The 21,244-nt window shown below is 45.7% G+C and overlaps 1 protein-coding gene across 1 annotated transcript in view; it reads left to right on the top strand.

The window, feature by feature from the left end:
- The window catches only part of astn2 (astrotactin 2), a gene marked incomplete at both ends in the record, with an annotated part of 261,038 nt that overhangs the window by 65,590 nt on the left and 174,204 nt on the right, over positions 1–21,244 (top strand). Inside the window, one exon of the mRNA XM_084442591.1 lies at positions 17,212–17,662. Coding sequence (XP_084298717.1) covers positions 17,212–17,662 — 451 coding nt within the window. The remainder of the gene's footprint in view (positions 1–17,211; positions 17,663–21,244) is intronic.

The following is a 21,244-nucleotide window of genomic DNA, read 5'->3' as shown; positions in this document are numbered from 1 at the left end:
GCTAGTGGATCAGTCACTAACTGACTCACACGCAACCTCATAACCTCCTAACCATGTCAACACACACGGGCCAAATTCACTAGATGCCGACAGGCATGACAGCAAGTACCAAGCGAGAGATACGGCAAACGAGGGTAAGAACGCAATACTCTCATGATTTTGGACAAAAAAACAACCTTGAATCTAAATTCCCTCGAAAAAGTCAAGTGAACTCATAATCACAAGCGATGGTACTACGTGGTGGATGGGACTAGTGTCTGTTGCGACACATTCATTATTTCCACAATATGCCCTGCGGTATATTGCGCTCATGCCAGCCCAGCCCCATCACATGATGTTGTTGTTATGATGGGTATGTTTTCCCTCCCATGGTCTGTTTCTGATCCTAACACCGTGCATGTAAAAGAAGAACTCTCACGCTGAGAAGGCGCTATCCATCTCACGGATGTGTGTATGTATGCAGAGCCGGCCTCTCCACGTATGAAGACACCCAGAGGGGCTACAGTCACAGCGCTGAGGGGCGTGGTCGGTGGTATGTGGGAGGAGGGGGAGCGGGGGCAGGAGGCTGGGTGGAGGAGAGAGACTGTGGCGGGGGAAGTGGAGAGAGGCTGGGTGGAGGAGAGGTGGACAGAGGCCGGACAGAGGCTGGAGGCTGGAGAGAGGCTGGGTGGTTGGAGGAGAGGTGGACAGAGGCTGAAGAGAGGCTGGGTGGAGGAGAGGGGGACAGAGGCTGGGTGGAGGAGAGGGGGACAGAGGCTGGGTGGAGGAGAGGGGGACAGAGGCTGGGTGGAGGAGAGGGGGACAGAGGCTGGGTGGAGGAGAGGGGGACAGAGGCCGGGTGGAGGAGAGGGGGACAGAGGCTGGGTGGAGGAGAGGGGGACAGAGGCTGGGTGGAGGAGAGGGGGACAGAGGCTGGAGGCTGGAGAGAGGCCGGGTGGAGGAGAGGGGGACAGAGGCTGGACAGAGGCTGGACAGAGGCTGGGTGGAGGAGAGGTGGACAGAGGCCAGCAGAGGACAGGTGGAGGGTGGGCGGGTGCAGTCAGGCAGTAACTCTGCTCTAATTCTCTGCTGTAACTCAAGGTGGGGGGGGGGGCAGGGGCCAGCAAATGCCCACAAATTGGCCCCTTCCTTGCTGGATACAGCATCAGGGGGGGGGGGGGGGGGGTGAAGAGGTACAGGGGCGGAGGGACGGCGGATGGAAACAACCAATCCAGTGAAGAAGAGGAGCGGAACGCCGGGGTCGACCGGGCCCTGTCTCCCGTTAACCCGTTAACCCGTGGGAAATTTCCATTCAGTTTTCAATCAGAGTTTAATCAGGTTCTATGATTAGATGAGGGGATGGGGGGGGGGGGCACGGGGGTCACTGTCATTTCCCTGGTTAGCTCAGGTTCGTTTCCTTTATGCTATGATTTTCAATTATCTGGGAACAGTACTCCATTACAGTGAACTGAACATCTTGTTTATGTTGTCACGGAAAGGGTCATTGAGTTGTTTGTTGTTTTACAAGTGTCTTGTCTTCAGTTAAATGCACACTTAATTCCCCATTATGCTTCATGGTACATTTCACTTACTTATTTTATTCCTGGACCACATACACAATTTATAGCAACTTAACAACCCTAACATCGAGTCTTGCAGTCAATTCAACACATCACGCTTTATTAACACAGGGAACAACACTGTTGATAGAATACAATCTGAAATACCAGCCAAAAAACCCCACACCCCTCCCAACTGCTAAATAACAGCCTTCGGCCATACCTTTGGGACCAGTCTCCTGGCGACATAATTTCCTGACTCTCAGTGGCTGATAGAAGAAGGTTCCTGGGGGGGTGGGAAGTGGCACAAAGAGGAGACTGTAACCAGTGAGCCGAGCTTGCCTTGGCTCCGGGACCCGCGGTTGGGCATGGGAGAGCGGAGAGCAGCTGTCTGGACACATGGTGCTTTAACATCACGCTGGGGGAGAGGATCGGAGGGATGGAGAGGGAGGGGATCGGAGGGATGGAGAGGGAGAGGATCGGAGGGATGGAGAGGGAGGGGGGAGGGAGACGCACACAAAGAGAACCTTAGAGAAGAAGAAACAGAGAGAGACGACATGACACATAGAACGAGTGAAAGAGAGTGAGAGAGAGAGAGGGAAGGAGAGAATGAAGCGCCCAGCAGGTCTCCTCCACCGTGGGTTTTCCTGATACAAAACAGTTTACTAACTCTGATCCAGATCAGGCCTCCGAGGGCTCCCACTGGTTTGATACGGCGCCGCAACACTGCTTCTAATAGTTCTACTACAGAGATACCCACTTTATATCAAAGAGACGGCTGGATAGGCATGGCAACGCCTCCATGCAGGGAAACTGTGTGTGTGTGTGTGTGTGTGTGTGTGTGTGTGTGTGTGTGTGTGTGTGTGTGTGTGTGTGTGTGTGTGTGTGTGTGTGCGCGTGCGTGGTTGTGAGCGTGCATACATGTAGATACACAATATGAGCACGCTCCTCTAATGTTTGTGGTGTGAGTTTTCTGGAGATGAATCCACTCCAGATTATCTGCAGTGTAGAATATCTCTACCTCTATCTGGGACATTGACAAATGAGGGGAAGCCAGGCCAGAGTTGATGGGGAAAATATCACAAATAATGTATTTAAACTGAAGTAAACATAATGTACTTACAGAAATTAGATGGAGTGTCAGTAGTGTACAGTATGTGAGTGGATGAGTGGACAGTTGGATGACTGTAGGATGATGTTGGATGTGAAAACAAAACGCCACAAAAGTCAAATATAGATAATGTGTTTTTCATCATGAAAAAAAACAACAACCCAAATGTATATAATAAATACATGTATGAACAGTAATAAAGTAACCAGTGGTTGAGGAAGACTGAGAATGAATGAACAGTAGATACAGTGCACCACACAAGAGGAATTATGAACCGAGTCGGTCTTTCACCTAGGAAGCTCTGCATACTCGACTGTACTTGTCTTTAACTATTCAAAGGAAGTGCTCATTTGTTCCCTGCATGAAAGCAAGATCTTTGTTACGAGAATTCTTGAATTCTACCAGATGGGCTTTCGCTGGATGCCATTGTAAATCATGTATTCATTTGTTTTTAATAGGCTCCAAGAGATGTTGAAAGGTTTTGTCCTTGGGTTCGAGGTCAGAACATATACCAATGGAGGAGGAAGGAATGGGAGAGAGAGAGAGAGAGAGAGAGAGAGAGAGGGGGGGGGGTGGAGAGGGGAAGGTAGGGAGACAGAGTGGTTGAGAGAGATGGAGTTGATTCCTGGGTCTCTCCTCCCTGGGGAGATGTACCGTACTAAAGCAGCAGGGATTTTTATGGTCTTAAGATAAAGAGGAAAAAAAAAAGCTGATATTTCCCTTATGGCTACATCTGCGGCTATGTATTTTTATGGCTGTTGTTTTGTAAGGAGTGGGAGCGGTATGTGCGCAATGAAGGGAGAAGGATTGAAAGAAGCCAGTAAAGGATGGAGAACAGGGAGAGAGAGAGAGAGAGAGAAAGAAAAGGAGGGAATTAACCACCCAGTACTAACCACCCAGAGTCATTTTCCAAAAAATTACCAGACATATACATTCTAATAGTCTACTTCCATTATGAACACAAATTATTTTGCATACCCTCATTTTTAAAATGTTTAAATGTTGTTTAGTTCAGTCAGTCCCATTATTCAGCTTGCACATTTCAAATCAGCGTTAGTAATTCTGGACCAAACTCCTTCAGCAGGTTTCCTGGGACGCGCGACTCATCTGTTGTTCTTATTGGTTGATTTTGTTTGGGGGGCGGGGGGGGTGGGGGGGGATGCATTCCTGAGACACCACTCTCCTATTGGAGATTAATGAACACATTTGTCCGCGATGCACTCCTCCCTCTCTGAGACGCCCGTCCCTCGCAGGGCCATGATTTATAGACACCCAGCAGTGTGTGAGTTATAATTTGAATGGGGTTTGTTTTTCCTTCATGAAGATGGAATTTTAAATGTGGTGATGAATGATCCTCACCCACCATGCACTTAGAACAGTTGGCACTGGGTGGGTGCATTATCTGGTGTCTTGTTATCCCCGCTGGAGATCGATGACGCTCTTGGGCGGGGAGTACTTATATTGTCATGTTAGGTCACCTCTTTGACCGTCACGGTGTTTAAACAGACAGTTATTGGAGATGTGTAGGTAGGAAGGTAGTTACTGTAGTTACTACTAGTAATCGCCGGGGGGGGGATTGCAATGTTACAACAGCCATAATCAAAGAACATCAAAGAAGCACAATCAAGACAAAAATACACATTTATAATAGATACAAAAATATACATTTACAAGAAATCCAAATATACTGCAAAAGTGTGCAACAGAAAATAATAACAAGAGGATCGTGTTTCCCACATGTCTATTATACAGTATATACATGTACTTACAGTATATAAATGTACTTGTGGTGGTAGCAGCATCGGGGTTGGGATGACGTGGGGGGGGGGGGGTCCTCTCCCAGGAAATTTGGAGCACCAAACACTCAACCTGCATTTTGTTTAATTTTTATGCATCAATACTGTATGTGGTGGAAATGTCTTTATGTTAAGGAAAAGTAGTAATAGTGTCTGATCACCGGGATCTCAGAGGAAACCATCTCTCGCCTCCAGCTGGTGCAGAAGGCGGCCAGGCTACTGAAGGGCACCAAGATGAGAGAACACATCTCTCCAGTCCTGGCCTCCCTCCACTGGCTCCCGGTGCCGAGTACAGCTCAAAACCCTCCTGTTTGTATATAAAGCACTCAGTGGTCTTGCTCCAGATGACATCACAGAACTCATACAATACACCTCAACACCAAGGACCCTGAGATCAGGTGACCAGAGACTTTTAAACATCCCCCCCGGTCAAACATGGTCAGCAGAGGAGACCGAGCCTTCGCGGTGGCAGCGCCAAGGCTATGGAACACTCTGCCAACGGACATAACACCGTGTCCTAACTACACACGACGCGAGCGAGCGTCAGCGACAAAATTGCTTTGTTTTCTATTGTTATGTCCTAACTGGACACGAGCGACGCAGCACGAAGCGGCGCGACGTTTTAACTGCCCTTTTGACGCTCGCCCTGTTCCTATTTCCCTCCTGTCGCTCGCGTTGACAGGCGTTCGTTCTTTAACTTCTTCTTTAACTCTTCAGTTGGGAATATAGACAAATGACGTAACAGAACAGGAAATTTAACGGTTTCAGTTAGGACAGCAAGCGTGTGATTCGCGTTCTGTTGCTCGCGTCACAAGCAGTGAGGACACGGTGTTAGATCTGCCCCTGATCTTGGAACTTTCAAAAGAGAGCTGAAGTGTCACTTCTGTGGGCTACTAGACTACTGAGATGTCCTACTAGACTACTGAGATGTCCTACTAGACTACTGAGATGTCCTACTAGACTACTGAGATGTCCTCTAGACTACTGAGATGTCCTCTACTAGACTACTGAGATGTCCTACTAGACTACTGAGATGTCCTACTAGACTACTGAGATGTCCTACTAGACTACTGAGATGTCCTACTAGACTACTGAGATGTCCTACTAGACTACTGAGATGTCCTACTAGTCTACTGAGATGTCCTACTAGACTACTGAGATGTCCTACTAGACTACTGAGACGTCCTACTAGACTACTGAGATGTCCTACTAGACTACTGAGATGTCCTACTAGACTACTGAGATGTCCTTCTAGACTACTGAGATGTCCTCTACTAGACTACTGAGATGTCCTACTAGACTACTGAGATGTCCTACTAGACTACTGAGATGTCCTACTAGACTACTGAGATGTCCTACTAGACTACTGAGATGTCCTACTAGACTACTGAGATGTCCTACTAGACTACTGAGATGTCCTACTAGACTACTGAGATGTCCTACTAGACTACTGAGATGTCCTACTAGACTACTGAGATGTCCTACTGAGATGTCCTACTAGACTACTGAGATGTCCTACTAGACTACTGAGATGTCCTACTAGACTACTGAGATGTCCTACTAGACTACTGAGATGTCCTACTAGACTACTGAGATGTCCTACTAGACTACTGAGATGTCCTAGACTACTGAGATGTCCTACTAGACTACTGAGATGTCCTAGTAGACTACTGAGATGTCCTACTAGACTACTGAGATGTCCTACTAGACTACTGAGATGTCCTAGTAGACTACTGAGATGTCCTACTAGACTACTGAGATGTCCTACTAGACTACTGAGATGTCCTACTAGACTACTGAGATGTCCTACTAGACTACTGAGATGTCCTACTAGACTACTGAGATGTCCTACTAGACTACTGAGATGTCCTCTAGACTACTGAGATGTCCTACTAGACTACTGAGATGTCCTACTAGACTACTGAGATGTCCTACTAGACTACTGAGATGTCCTACTAGACTACTGAGATGTCCTACTAGACTACTGAGATGTCCTACTAGACTACTGAGATGTCCTACTAGACTACTGAGATGTCCTCTACTAGACTACTGAGATGTCCTACTAGACTACTGAGATGTCCTACTGGACTACTGAGATGTCCTACTAGACTACTGAGATGTCCTCTACTAGACTACTGAGATGTCCTACTAGACTACTGAGATGTCCTACTGGACTACTGAGATGTCCTACTGGACTACTGAGATGTCCTACTAGACTACTGAGATGTCCTACTAGACTACTGAGATGTCCTCTAGACTACTGAGATGTCCTCTACTAGACTACTGAGATGTCCTACTAGACTACTGAGATGTCCTACTAGACTACTGAGATGTCCTACTAGACTACTGAGATGTCCTACTAGACTACTGAGATGTCCTACTAGACTACTGAGATGTCCTACTAGTCTACTGAGATGTCCTACTAGACTACTGAGATGTCCTACTAGACTACTGAGACGTCCTACTAGACTACTGAGATGTCCTACTAGACTACTGAGATGTCCTACTAGACTACTGAGATGTCCTTCTAGACTACTGAGATGTCCTCTACTAGACTACTGAGATGTCCTACTAGACTACTGAGATGTCCTACTAGACTACTGAGATGTCCTACTAGACTACTGAGATGTCCTACTAGACTACTGAGATGTCCTACTAGACTACTGAGATGTCCTACTAGACTACTGAGATGTCCTACTAGACTACTGAGATGTCCTACTAGACTACTGAGATGTCCTACTAGACTACTGAGATGTCCTACTGAGATGTCCTACTAGACTACTGAGATGTCCTACTAGACTACTGAGATGTCCTACTAGACTACTGAGATGTCCTACTAGACTACTGAGATGTCCTACTAGACTACTGAGATGTCCTACTAGACTACTGAGATGTCCTAGACTACTGAGATGTCCTACTAGACTACTGAGATGTCCTAGTAGACTACTGAGATGTCCTACTAGACTACTGAGATGTCCTACTAGACTACTGAGATGTCCTAGTAGACTACTGAGATGTCCTACTAGACTACTGAGATGTCCTACTAGACTACTGAGATGTCCTACTAGACTACTGAGATGTCCTACTAGACTACTGAGATGTCCTACTAGACTACTGAGATGTCCTACTAGACTACTGAGATGTCCTCTAGACTACTGAGATGTCCTACTAGACTACTGAGATGTCCTACTAGACTACTGAGATGTCCTACTAGACTACTGAGATGTCCTACTAGACTACTGAGATGTCCTACTAGACTACTGAGATGTCCTCTACTAGACTACTGAGATGTCCTACTAGACTACTGAGATGTCCTACTAGACTACTGAGATGTCCTACTAGACTACTGAGATGTCCTACTAGACTACTGAGATGTCCTACTAGACTACTGAGATGTCCTACTAGACTACTGAGATGTCCTCTACTAGACTACTGAGATGTCCTACTAGACTACTGAGATGTCCTACTGGACTACTGAGATGTCCTACTAGACTACTGAGATGTCCTCTACTAGACTACTGAGATGTCCTACTAGACTACTGAGATGTCCTACTGGACTACTGAGATGTCCTACTGGACTACTGAGATGTCCTACTAGACTACTGAGATGTCCTACTAGACTACTGAGATGTCCTCTAGACTACTGAGATGTCCTCTACTAGACTACTGAGATGTCCTACTAGACTACTGAGATGTCCTACTAGACTACTGAGATGTCCTACTAGACTACTGAGATGTCCTACTAGACTACTGAGATGTCCTACTAGACTACTGAGATGTCCTACTAGTCTACTGAGATGTCCTACTAGACTACTGAGATGTCCTACTAGACTACTGAGACGTCCTACTAGACTACTGAGATGTCCTACTAGACTACTGAGATGTCCTACTAGACTACTGAGATGTCCTTCTAGACTACTGAGATGTCCTCTACTAGACTACTGAGATGTCCTACTAGACTACTGAGATGTCCTACTAGACTACTGAGATGTCCTACTAGACTACTGAGATGTCCTACTAGACTACTGAGATGTCCTACTAGACTACTGAGATGTCCTACTAGACTACTGAGATGTCCTACTAGACTACTGAGATGTCCTACTAGACTACTGAGATGTCCTACTAGACTACTGAGATGTCCTACTGAGATGTCCTACTAGACTACTGAGATGTCCTACTAGACTACTGAGATGTCCTACTAGACTACTGAGATGTCCTACTAGACTACTGAGATGTCCTACTAGACTACTGAGATGTCCTACTAGACTACTGAGATGTCCTAGACTACTGAGATGTCCTACTAGACTACTGAGATGTCCTAGTAGACTACTGAGATGTCCTACTAGACTACTGAGATGTCCTACTAGACTACTGAGATGTCCTAGTAGACTACTGAGATGTCCTACTAGACTACTGAGATGTCCTACTAGACTACTGAGATGTCCTACTAGACTACTGAGATGTCCTACTAGACTACTGAGATGTCCTACTAGACTACTGAGATGTCCTACTAGACTACTGAGATGTCCTCTAGACTACTGAGATGTCCTACTAGACTACTGAGATGTCCTACTAGACTACTGAGATGTCCTACTAGACTACTGAGATGTCCTACTAGACTACTGAGATGTCCTACTAGACTACTGAGATGTCCTACTAGACTACTGAGATGTCCTCTACTAGACTACTGAGATGTCCTACTAGACTACTGAGATGTCCTACTGGACTACTGAGATGTCCTACTAGACTACTGAGATGTCCTCTACTAGACTACTGAGATGTCCTACTAGACTACTGAGATGTCCTACTGGACTACTGAGATGTCCTACTGGACTACTGAGATGTCCTACTAGACTACTGAGATGTCCTACTAGACTACTGAGATGTCCTACTAGACTACTGAGATGTCCTACTAGACTACTGAGATGTCCTCTATGTTGATTGTGTTGTTGTGGTCCCTATTGTTTCTATCCCCTCGGCTGTTTGTTGTTGTACAGTTTTAATGTTGGTATCTTGACTGTCTAATGTTGCTCAATGTTTCAATGTTTTCTCCTCCTTGGAACCCACGCTTTGGGCAACCTAAACAGTTGTAATTAATATGCGTGTAAAAAATTAATTGACTATGAATACCGTTATCAATCCGATACATTGTTTTACTCTTGAACAAGTAATAATACAATAAAAGGACACATTAGACACACTGTATCCAGGATTAATGTCAGGATTAATTGGCAGTCAGATTTTTCATTTTCATCATCATCACCATCATCATCACAGTCAAGTGAAATTACATTTCCCTTCAAACATGGTGATATTCTTCAATAAATATATGCAGGTTTATAGATTTTTGAACCTCTTTTTATTTTGTTGAAGAGACATTTTCCTTGGAAACCGAGAGTGATTTTTTGTTTTTCATTTGCTTGCCGGTGTACAAATGATAGTTCTTTCCTTTAGAAGCCTTTTATCATTGAGATTCTCTTTGAGTTTAATGATAATATCTTTATCTAATTAAAGAGTTTGAAATACTTCTACACCGCTGACATGACTATTCAGGTATCAACAAACTTTGGAGTATTCCCTGTGTGCCTCCTCTGCTCATTGGCTCATGTGTGTGTGTGTGTGTGTGTCTCTCTGTCTGTGTGTGTGTGTGTGTGTGTGTGTGTGTGTGCTCCTCCCTCACATCTCAGATGCAGCATGAGAGAAAGATCACTTCTGATAGGAACAGCGAGACAGTGGGGTTTCTGATGGTCCTGCCAGGATGAGAGGGAGTATGGATGAAGCCACCGGTAGGGGAGGAGAGGGCAGAGGTCAGGTGTAGGTGAGGCCGTAGTAGTGCTTGGAGTGGTCATTTGGGTGGAGGATCCAGGAAGACAGAGGACCCTGCATGAAAACACCTATTGAAGAACAAGAGCTCATTGGCCCTGGCTTGGCTTCCTTCCGTCGACTGGTTGTTCATTTGTAGCCAGCGATGACCTTCATACCATCCCAGACCTCTCTAATGTTGTTTTTCTGCAGCTTGTCCTCCATCCCTGTCCTGTAGTTGTTCTTCCTCTCGTTGATCTTCACCTTCAGCTCCTTCTATACACACTTGAGTTCATCCATGTCCTTTGCCGTAAAGGCACTCTTCTTGTCATTCAGAATGGGTTTGGGTCACTGGTGATGCAGGGTTTGTTGTTCAGAAAACAGCGCCCCCTCCTGGTGGATAAGTCTGGTACTTCTTAAATGTCCCCCACATGAGGATCACTGAGCACCTCCCAATCCTTTAGATGCTCCTGAGCTTCTGATGTCCATCTCCTCACTGCCCCCGGTGGTCACTGGTGGTCACTACCAGTGGTTTGAAGAGGGGCCTGAGGTGGACATCTGAGCAGCTTTATGCATCCTTGATATTTGCATACAGCAAGTCCAAAGTCCCCGTTCTCTCTGGTGGCACATTTCACAAACTGCCTGTTGGTGGGCAGAATGGACGACAGAGAGAAATCGTCAGAGATAGCCATAAAAGCACTATGGTGGTTGGTCTGGAGTGCCTGAATGGATGTAGTCACATGTTGAGCCCGTGTCCACAGATGGGGTGGGGGGTGAACAAGCACAACAATGGTACGCAAAAGCCCCTGTGACTGGTAATATGGACACAGGCCGACACCAGCCAGTTCAATGTCCGGGTTACAGATTTGTTCCTTGATGTCCAGGAGTAAGCCATCTGTTGTTTAGTAGCAAGGCAAAGCTCCCTCGCTTCTGCTTCCCACTAGCCAGATTTCTCTGCCCGCACAGTTAGCTGTATACTGTATACTGTATTATATAGAGATTTGTACTGTATGTGATGACGTAGATTAGAGTGTGTGGATATGACACTCTAGGTTAATTGATAATGTTCATGTGAGCAGCTGTCAAGATGGGGCAGAATAATGAATAACTGTGAACTAGTTCAGAAGGATTAGGTAGTCCACCGTGACCTTCAGTAAAAAAAATACATAAAAAAGAGATAGAAAGAAAAGAGAATGTTGGTTGATTATTTCATTATCTAAATATTTTGGTGTTAAATGTTTAGTAATCTGAGTAATCTGAGAAGCTATCAGTTACACCACCAAAAAGCTCACTCGTCAATGGTGCAAGTGTGCTAGATTTATACTGAGGAATGAGTTTAACCATTTCAATTCGATTACACCAACAAAATGCATTAATGGGCCGAGAGCCCTGTGCTCTCTGAGCACCCTTTCTAGTTTTTTATTGTATTGATCAATGTAGTGTAATCCTTGTTTTTTTGGGCAGAATAAACATGCAGCTTCGCTTCCAATCCATGTTGTGCTACTGTATTTATGATCCTGTGTGTAATAATTATCATAAAAAGATTACCTCGTTATCTCCGCAGGGCTATTTTCACCGTAGTCTACTGATTCTATTTCCTTGAGTAGGAGGAAGTCTCCACTGTCGCATATGTGTGAATCTGATATGCCAGCTGGTTGACTTGATAGCAAACAAAATAACTCCTAGTAATAAAACTAGGTACAGTACACTACTTGTCATTCAAATAACTCAAATTAAACATTCAAATATTTCAAATAAATGAGTTTACTTCCAAACAGTTTACTTACAAACTAAGAAAGTTTTGGGTTTAACCCTTTTGATACGACCACGTCACCGGCAACATTTTAAAAATATCTAACAAATATTTAATAATATTAAAAAAATATCTAACAAATCTAAAAAATTCCTCACTCCAACACTTGCTGAAAGCTGAGAAACTGCACTTTCTAGTATTATAGGGAAAATCCAATTAATATTCGAAATGTTGTCACTCTACTTTCAGGGTTAAAAGGGTTAAATCGGCCCATAAATGCGGCCAATGGAGCGGGCCGAGGCCGGGCTCGGACAGAACCAGCATGGGTAGGGCCTGTTTGTCTGGCCCAGATCTAAGCTCTTCTCCCAAGTGTTATTTAAAGTTACAAGAAGGCATCTTGGCCTGGCATCTGCAAGTGTGCATCTTTAGCTCCTTCGGGATCTCTAGTCTCTCTCTTTTCTCTTCACTTTTCAAGTGAAATCAGCCGTTCCCAAGAGTAAACAATCCTGTAGTTGTTGTCCATGGTACATATATTAGGTTTGCTCAAAAAAGTAAAAATAGAAAATGACAAAAAAAAACAGACAAAAACGCATAAATGGGTTGGACTGTGATAGTATATAATTAATAATAATTTTCAGAATAATTTTGTGGACAAAGTCAGACATATCAGAGCAAGCATCTCCCCCTCATCCGGCCTTCCCATGATTGGACATTCTTGCTCCTCAAGTTACAGGCCTATCTCTAAGTTACAGGCCTATCTCTAAGTTACAGGCCTATCTCTAAGTTACAGGCCTATCTCTAAGTTACAGGCCTATCTCTAAGTTACAGGCCTATCTCTAAGTTACAGACCTATCTCTAAGTTACAGGCCTATCTCTAAGTTACAGGCCTATCTCTAAGTTACAGGCCTATCTCTAAGTTACAGGCCTATCTCGTTACAGGCCTATCTCTAAGTTACAGGCCTATCTCTAAGTTACAGGCCTATCTCGTTACAGGCCTATCTCTAAGTTACAGGCCTATCTCTAAGTTACAGGCCTATCTCGTTACAGGCCTATCTCTTAAGCTGCCTCTCTTGTCTAAAATGTTGTTGCCAAACAGCTTACAGATATATTAGAAACTCACAGTTTCTGTGACACTTTGCAGTGAGGCTTTCGTAAAATGTACTTAACAGAAATTTAGTTAGTTAGTTAGATTCTTTATTGTCATTTCCACAACAACGAAATTGAAGACATCATCTGCAGTGCAAAATTTAAAAGACATCCAGAGAATAAATAAGATGTTAAAAGGACATTAAAAAATAAACAATAAAAAGCAACATTCACAATATCACACATCCTGGGTATTCTACCTATTTCACATTATTCAGAGTTTATTGTGGTCACTGCTTTGGGATAGAAACTGGGTTTCAGGTTGTTTTGTTTTTGATTATCCTGTATCTCTTGCCCGAGGGCAGTAGCTCAAAAAGACAGTGTCCAGGGTGTGTTGTGTCCTTGATGATGGATTTGGCTTAAGGCAGCGGGAACGGTGAAGGTCTTCCAGGGTGGGGAGTGGGCAGCCCATGGTTTTCTGAGCCTTGGAGACGAGCCTTGGAGATGAGCCTTGGAGATGAGCCTTGGGGATGAGCCTTGGAGATGGCTCTTCCTGAGGAGTCTGAAGAAGTAGAGCCTCTGCTGGGCCTTCTTGATCACGTCCGTGGTGTTGGCGCTCCAGATTAGGTCCTCTGCAATCTGCACGCCCAGGAATCTGAATGTTGGAACCCTCTCCACACAGTCCCCGGTTAGCTAAAGTGGTTGAATGTCCGTTGTCTTTCTCCTGAAATAGGCCTCCTCAAGGTCACAAACAACATTGGGATGGCTGCAGATGGGAAATGCTCATTCTTGATGTTATTGGACGTTTCTTCAGCGTTTGATACAGTTGATCATCATATCCTGTTGAGTAGGCTAAAGGATATGGGTATTACTGCATCTGCATCTTGCTGATCATAGTTTTTCTGTTTCTGTGGGCCAGTATATGTCAGACACTGCCCCTCTGTCATGTGGTGCCCTATATGCCACCTCTTGGTAAGATTATCAGCCATTTCAAAGGCATCTCTTATCATTTTTTATTCTGATGATATCCAGCTATACTGTTCCTTTAAACCAGAGTAGTGTAGCGAAGTGTCTATTGTAAATGATTGCCTAGGTGCTATAAAGGAATCGATGACTGCTGAAACTTTTAATAAGTCTGCTTTGGACCGTTTACAAGTTGTAGCTGCTCAGCTTTTAACTAGAAATAACAAGAGATCTCATATTATGCCAATTTTAGCCTCTGTGCACTGGCTCCCATTAAAATTCTGAGTCCATTTTAAAGTGCTGCTTCTTACATTCATAGCCCTTCATGGTCAGTCACCTGGGTATATTCCAGTGCTCCTTCTGTCTCACTCAACCAATCAGGTTCTTAGGTCTTCTGATAAACTTTTACTGTCCATCCCTAGAACCCGTTTTGGAACCCGGGATCATCATGCCTTTCAGGTAGTTGCCCCCGAATTGTGGAACACCTTCCCTTTCACTTTGAGATCAATAGAGTCGTGCAACACTTTCAAAAACCAGCTAAAAACATTGATGTTCAGACAGGCTTTCGGTAAGCGCTGGTTTGTTCCCATTCCTCTGTCTCATGAGTTGGATTTGCTTGTGCCTGTGTTTATCTTGGCCTACATTCGTACTTGTATTTATTTTAATTTGGGTGTTGTCGATTTGTATACACTGCTGTTGTCTTGCTTATTTATTTGACTGGAAAGCACTTTGTGATTCAGTATCTTGAAAGGTGCCATATAAATAAAACTTACATGAATACGAAAAACACAGGAGCTGCTGTAACTGGCTCCTGCTAGTGTTGCATCATTGGAACAGTATGTTCTGCCCTGCCTACCCAGAGTACTGTAGGTCTGCCCCTTCTACCCAGAGTACAGTAGGTCTGCCCCTTCTACCCAGAGTACTGTAGGTCTGCCCCTCCTACCCAGAGTACAGTAGGTCTGCCCTGCGCTGCCTACCCAGAGTACTGTAGGTCTGCCCTGCCCTGCCTACCCAGAGAACTGTAGGTCTGCCCTACCTACCCAGAGTACTGTAGGTCTGCCCTGTCTACCCAGAGTACTGTAGGTCTGCCCTGCCTGCCTATCCAGAGTACTGTAGGTCTGCCCTGCCTACCCAGAGTACTGTAGGTCTGCCCTGTCTACCCAGAGTACTGTAGGTCTGCCCTTCCTACCCAGAGTACTGTAGGTCTGCCCTGCCCTGCATACCCAGAGTACTGTAGGTCTGCCCTGTCTACCCAGAGTACTGTAGGTCTGCCCTGCCAATCTTAAGGCTGTGCTTCGTTATGCAGTCTGTGTGTGTGAGTGAGTCAAGTGTATTATTCAGCCCCACCGGGTGTCCGTCAGGAAGTGTGTGATGTTGCTGCGATGGTGTGAAATGGGACACAACAGAGGGACAGGTGTGCTCTGGTGAATGTGAATGAGCCGGGCTAACACGCCTTATCACACTGGTGTGTTGTGCGGTACGACCCGGGGGGACCAAAGAAGCGGCACAGAGCGGTTGATCCGTTAGCCCGTGGGTCTGTTTATTTCCAGGATGTTGGGAAGGGGATATGCGGGAGAAAGTGTGGTGCGCCGAATGGTCTCGGAGTATGGGATGTGTGAATACCTATGTGTAGTGCGTAGTGAAGACTATGTGTGTGGTCTACCGTGGGTGCGGGGTGATATAGGCGGGCAGGGTGTTGTATGTATGTGCGTGCGCCTGGCTACAGTACAGTCCGAGAGTCCAAAGGGATGTCCAAGGGAGGAGGCGAGCGTGGTACCGGGAGATCCGTCCGAGGGTGTCCAGGGGTTCGGGGGTGGTTCGAGGGGTTCTGTGGGTCCGGGGAGACGGGGAAGGGATCCGCGGGAGGCCGAGAGGAACTGGGGCCGGGGAGACGCGAGGGAGGGTCCGTGGGAATCTTGGAAGGAAAAACACAAAAACGGGGTAAGGCAGGGTTCGGGAAGGAAAAGGCAAGTTGACTAAGAATCACAGGGAGCGAGATTGTACCGTGTACATAAGGCTACGATCTGGCGATGAACTGCCGGTCCCGCCGGTTCTTGTAGCAGCGGAGGCAATCAGCGACAGGTGCGCTGATTGCCTGATGGAGACCGGCTGCGTCGTCGCCTAGCCAACGCTCTCATTGAGCGCGCAGAGGTGGTGGGCTGGTCAGACGGCGTCGGAGAGGCAGACCGTGACGCGCTCCGCGCACGCCCCACAACACTGGTGTGTGTAAAACACTAATGCCTAGGTCAGACTACACAAAATCAGCCCTATTTCAGCCCGATTTTTTGTCCCCGACTAATTTCCAGTGTCAGGCACGACGTCGGGAATTACGAACGGCCGCGTAGTGTGACCTTAATCAAAGATCAGCGATGTGGCGTCTGGAATTCCTGACGACACCACGACGAAAAGTCTAGCATGTCAGAATTGTTTTTATTTTCCTACGACTCCTACGACGATTGGTCGGGGTCATACTTGTAGTGTGGCCAGTCTCTCGATCTATGAGTGCCTCATCTGACATGTTGACCAAAAATATTGTGTAGTCTGAACTGGGTATAAGGGTGGTTGTGTGACTAGCACTAGTACTAACACATTAGCATGTTGAAACCACAGACAGCCCTGGCTCTGCAGAGAGTGTCCTCGTTTGTGTGTGTGTGTGTGTATGTGTGTGTGTGTGTGTATATGTATGTGTGTGTGTGCGTGAGTGCGTGCGTGTCGAAATGTGATTGGAAAGGCTCTCATCCAGAGCCATTTCTCGGTTGAAATTCCAGCCAGGCCAATCAGCATCCTTTGAATGCGATGATGGAATTAAAACTGCACAATCTGATTGGTTAGGTATAGTGACCTAATCACTGAGGACTCCCTCTTCGGCAACGCCCATCTCAGAAAACGTCTGCAATAGGAGCACTTTCAGACTGAAGAATGATGTGAAATGAAACGTCAATGTGTATGAGTGTCAGACTATGTGTGTGTGTGTGTGTGTGTGTGTGTGTCCCTTGCATGTATGTTTATGTGGTTTGTGTGTGTTGTTCGCTCTTCCGCACCCTTCTACTCCCTCTTTCCTACCGGGTCACCTGATCACCTGGGTAGTGTGTAGGTGTGTATCCACGTCTCACCCCCCCCCCCCCCCCCCCCCCTCTCTCTCTCTCTCTCTCTCTCTTCCAGGGTGGCCTGATTGCCCTCCTTCTCCTCATCCTCCTCTTCACCCTGGTCCTGTACACCCGTCACCGCTGGTGCAAGCGCCGGCGTGTCCCCCAGAAGAGCGCCAGCACCGAGGCCACCCACGAGATCCACTACATCCCGTCCGTGCTCCTGGGGCCCCAGGGGAGGGACAGCTTCCGGGGCTCCCGGCAGCTCCAGCACAGCTCGGTCATCGGCATGCCCATACGCGAGACCCCCATCCTGGATGACTACGACTGCGACGAGGACGAGCAGCTGGGCCACACCCACGCGCACACCTCCACGCCCAATCAGCTCCACCACCACCACAACCAGCTGAGCGACCGCGAGGGGCCGGAGGAGTACGGGGGACAGGGGATGCACCCCCTGCACGGGCAGCACACCGACAGCCTCGGCCAGGGGGAGGACAGCCTGAAGCACAGCCTGGATAAGCGAGGTGGGGTCCGCTCACTCCGGTTGAAGTGGCTTTTTTTGGTGTTTGAGAGATGAGAGAGTGTAGACGCAGTTCTTTCTCTGGGTCGTCTTCTTGAGCGAACAGTCACGGTGGGGGTGGGGAGAAGTTAAAGGAGTAGTAAAGGGAAAATGCATGTTTAGCCCTGTTTTAAGGTTACTTATGATCATATACAATGGTTCAGATCAAAACGTTGACAAAGCTAGCATTTTTGAGAAAGTCTGATAATTGCTCTACCACCGTTTTGGTCATACAATGGATGTGGATGGGCATCTTGCAAAATCGTTCAAAAACATGTTAAAGTCGATTTCAAAGACAAGAAACTCACCTAGGTGTTAGTTGGCGTTCTGACATATAATTTGCCAAGTAAGATTCTAGTTCATCTGGAAAGGCTTTTTAAATTTTTTAGCATATAACTATTTAGTCGCAGCCAGGGCTTAAAAACGAAATTATTTTTCAATCGGTTCGCAAGACCACAACTGTGGGAATATCACTCAATTGCCTGTGTATTGTCTAATGTATTTGTTTTCTAATTTATGTAAAACCTCCCTCCTCAAATGTAACCAGTAACTTCAATTTGAAATCAATTTGAGGAGTGCCTATGGTTTGCGTGTTCCACGTTTTATTGTAAGTGAGTCATGCAGTGTGGAACTAGTATTGGTCTGGTCCTGGTCTTGACTCAGTCTCAACCCTTCAAAGTCTTGGTCTTGTCTCAGTCTCGGTTAAGGTGGTCTTGACTACAACACTACCACATACCAAACTGTCTCATGAGCGAGAAAAGTCCCTGACCCACACCCAGTCCGCCTTGGCATGCCAAAGCCGTTGACCCTGCATCTGGCCGTCAAGCAGAGTAATGAGGGGCTCTCAAGATGGAGGAGATCATTGACATTGCCCTGGCCACTTACTAATGGGAGCGAATCGATGAGCAGCTTCCACTGACCCTCTCTAAACACCAGTGAAGGGTCTAGTGCTTCAGCCAGTCCCATATTAAAGACTCAGAAATTATAGCCACTTTTTAAAGGAGAGATAAAGTGGGAGAAACAGATGTGAACTGAAACTCAAATGTGCCAAGAGGAGGAAAAGTCGTGTATTTAATGAGTTTTCTTCACGGTTAATTCCTGTTGGGAAGGGGAAGTGTCTCTGGGTCACTCTAATAACACTAAATTACACATTCGGTTGAACCCCAAATGCCCCCCTTCCAGTTCCTATTTAATAATGGAGGGGGGGGGGCGCTTTTTAAATGTGTGCGTCTGCAATTCATGTCATGTTGAATAATTCATGGAAAACTTAAACATCTCGCTTCTATCGCCATACCTCTCAATATTTATCATTCAGCAAAAGCAATTTACTAAAGCTTTTCTATCTCACACCTTCACTGGACACTTGGAGCAATTCAGGGACAGGGGCATATCTCTCCTATAATTAGCAGAAAGGTAACACTTGGACGATCCACGTTTTAGTGTCAAATGAAGCCAGATGTTTCACTGCCGCACCGACAGCAATGGGAACCGATAAGCATAAGAGGGTCAAGCGTGGTGTGATGATTTTGAAAATGTGTGTTAAAAAAAGGATCCAAATTTCAATGTTGAATGGAGTGGATTTGTGGTATTTCATTGGTCAAATGACATGACAATTGACTATCTAATCACAACATAATACAAAGGAAATGTCCCGTTTCAAATCTATTTTACTTTAATTCACTTGGGAGAAACATGTTTGCGAAAGCCCGGTGGTTTAGCGGTGGGTGTATGGAGGTATACCGATAATACCCACTTCCATATCCATGCACCCACTGTATGCCCACTTCTTTAAACGTCACTAATGTAAAAGCTGTAACATTTCTGCTACAGTACAACCGGACGCCTCATCCATGCCTTTGTTTCCACGCGCCTGGACTACTGCAATGCCCTCCTAGTGGGGGCATCCGCCAAATGCATCAACCAGTCTCAGTATGTTCAAAACTGTGCTGCCCGTGTTCTTACCCACACCTCCCCTCATGAGCACATTACTCCGGTGTTATTTCGCCTCCACTGGCTTCCTGTTCTCTCACGCATTGATTTTAAAGTTTTAACCCACACCTACCAATCCATCCATGCCACTGGCCCATCTGACCTCTCTGACCTCGTCAAACTGTCCTGCCCTAAGCGCCCCCTCCGCTCCTCCCGCTCCATCCTCCTCCAGCAACCACGCTGCAGGCTAAGAACCACGGGAGCCAGGGCCCTCAGCTGTGCTGCTCCACGGCTGTGGAACTCACTCCCAGACTCCATCAAAGAGCCAGAGGCTCTCAACACCTTCAGAGCTCTCCTTAAAACACACCTTTTCAGACTGGCATTTACAAACTTGTGTTGAATAATATATCTTTTTTATCTCTACTTTTTTACTGACCTATTTACTGTTTTTTAAACATATTTTTTCTTTTCTTTTTTGCACAATGCTTTGGGTGCGAGAAATGTGCTTAACAAATCAGATTATTATAATTATTATAATTATAATTATAATAATTATTATTATTATTATACTCACTTCTTTAGTCAGAGTATACCCACTTTCTTAGTCACCACTACACCTCTGCTCAAGCCTATCATACACAGTGTTGTAATTTGCCCATGGGGTTCAGCTACCTTCCTACCTAATCACATTCTCTCTCGTGGAATAGTTCCAAGTCTCATTTGAGCTTTAATAAAAGTCCCTGGCTTATGGGCTATAATATCATATCATAGCCTAGCCTTTGGCCTATCTTATATGGTCAGTAGATACTGTATGCCATTCTGTTCCAGACAGTCCAAATAACATTTAATAAGTCATGAAGTGTGTCTTCTTGGAATGGCTTCAGTTCTCTCAGTAAAGCAAGTCCACCATAACCCACTGAGCAAAGACACATCTAAAAGATGCCTTATAGACGTCTTTTATGTCTTTTTCGGACGTCCAAAGACATCCAATTAGGAGCCAGAATGAATGTGTTTTTTTTTACGTTCAGATATTGGACCCGTTTTGCACGTCCACAGACGTCTTAGAGGGGTCCAAGCCAGACGTTTGAATATTGAGGGGTCCAGCAGACGTACAAATGGGGTTCTGGACCGACGGACGTTATTAAGACATGATCTGAACGTCTCCCTGACGTTGCGTGTTTGCTGGGAAGGAAAGCCAGTCTGCATGAGTAATATTTGCATTGTAACCTTGCATGTGACTTATTCCTTAATCTGTCAAAATGGTCAGATAAAGGCAACCTCAGGAGATTCTCTTCCCTGTAATTTTCTACGGCTCATTTGAATAAATAAACACGGAAAGCAAACCACGTGTTGTGTAGTAGCATCAAACTCCCAAAACCTCCTTTATCACACCGTTATTCCATCTTACCGATTTCTTTTTTTTTAGCTGCCAACTGAAATAATAAACAGGCTTCAAAATTGTGGAAATAAATTAATTTAATGGTGCAACAAGGAGACAGGCTGGAGGTTAGTTTCTGCTCAACTCCCCTGAGGGAGAGGAAGAGTGAAGGAACACGGTGTGTCTTTTACAAGTCCTGTCCCGGTGCTAATCACTTGCTGTAGGGTATTGTTTCCACAC

The sequence above is a fragment of the Borostomias antarcticus genome (genome assembly GCF_949987555.1).
Source record: "Borostomias antarcticus genome assembly, chromosome: 8".
NCBI lineage: Eukaryota > Metazoa > Chordata > Actinopteri > Stomiiformes > Stomiidae > Borostomias > Borostomias antarcticus.
The sequence above is the reverse complement of the archived record's forward strand: the minus strand, read 5'-3'. Positions and strand labels throughout refer to the sequence as shown.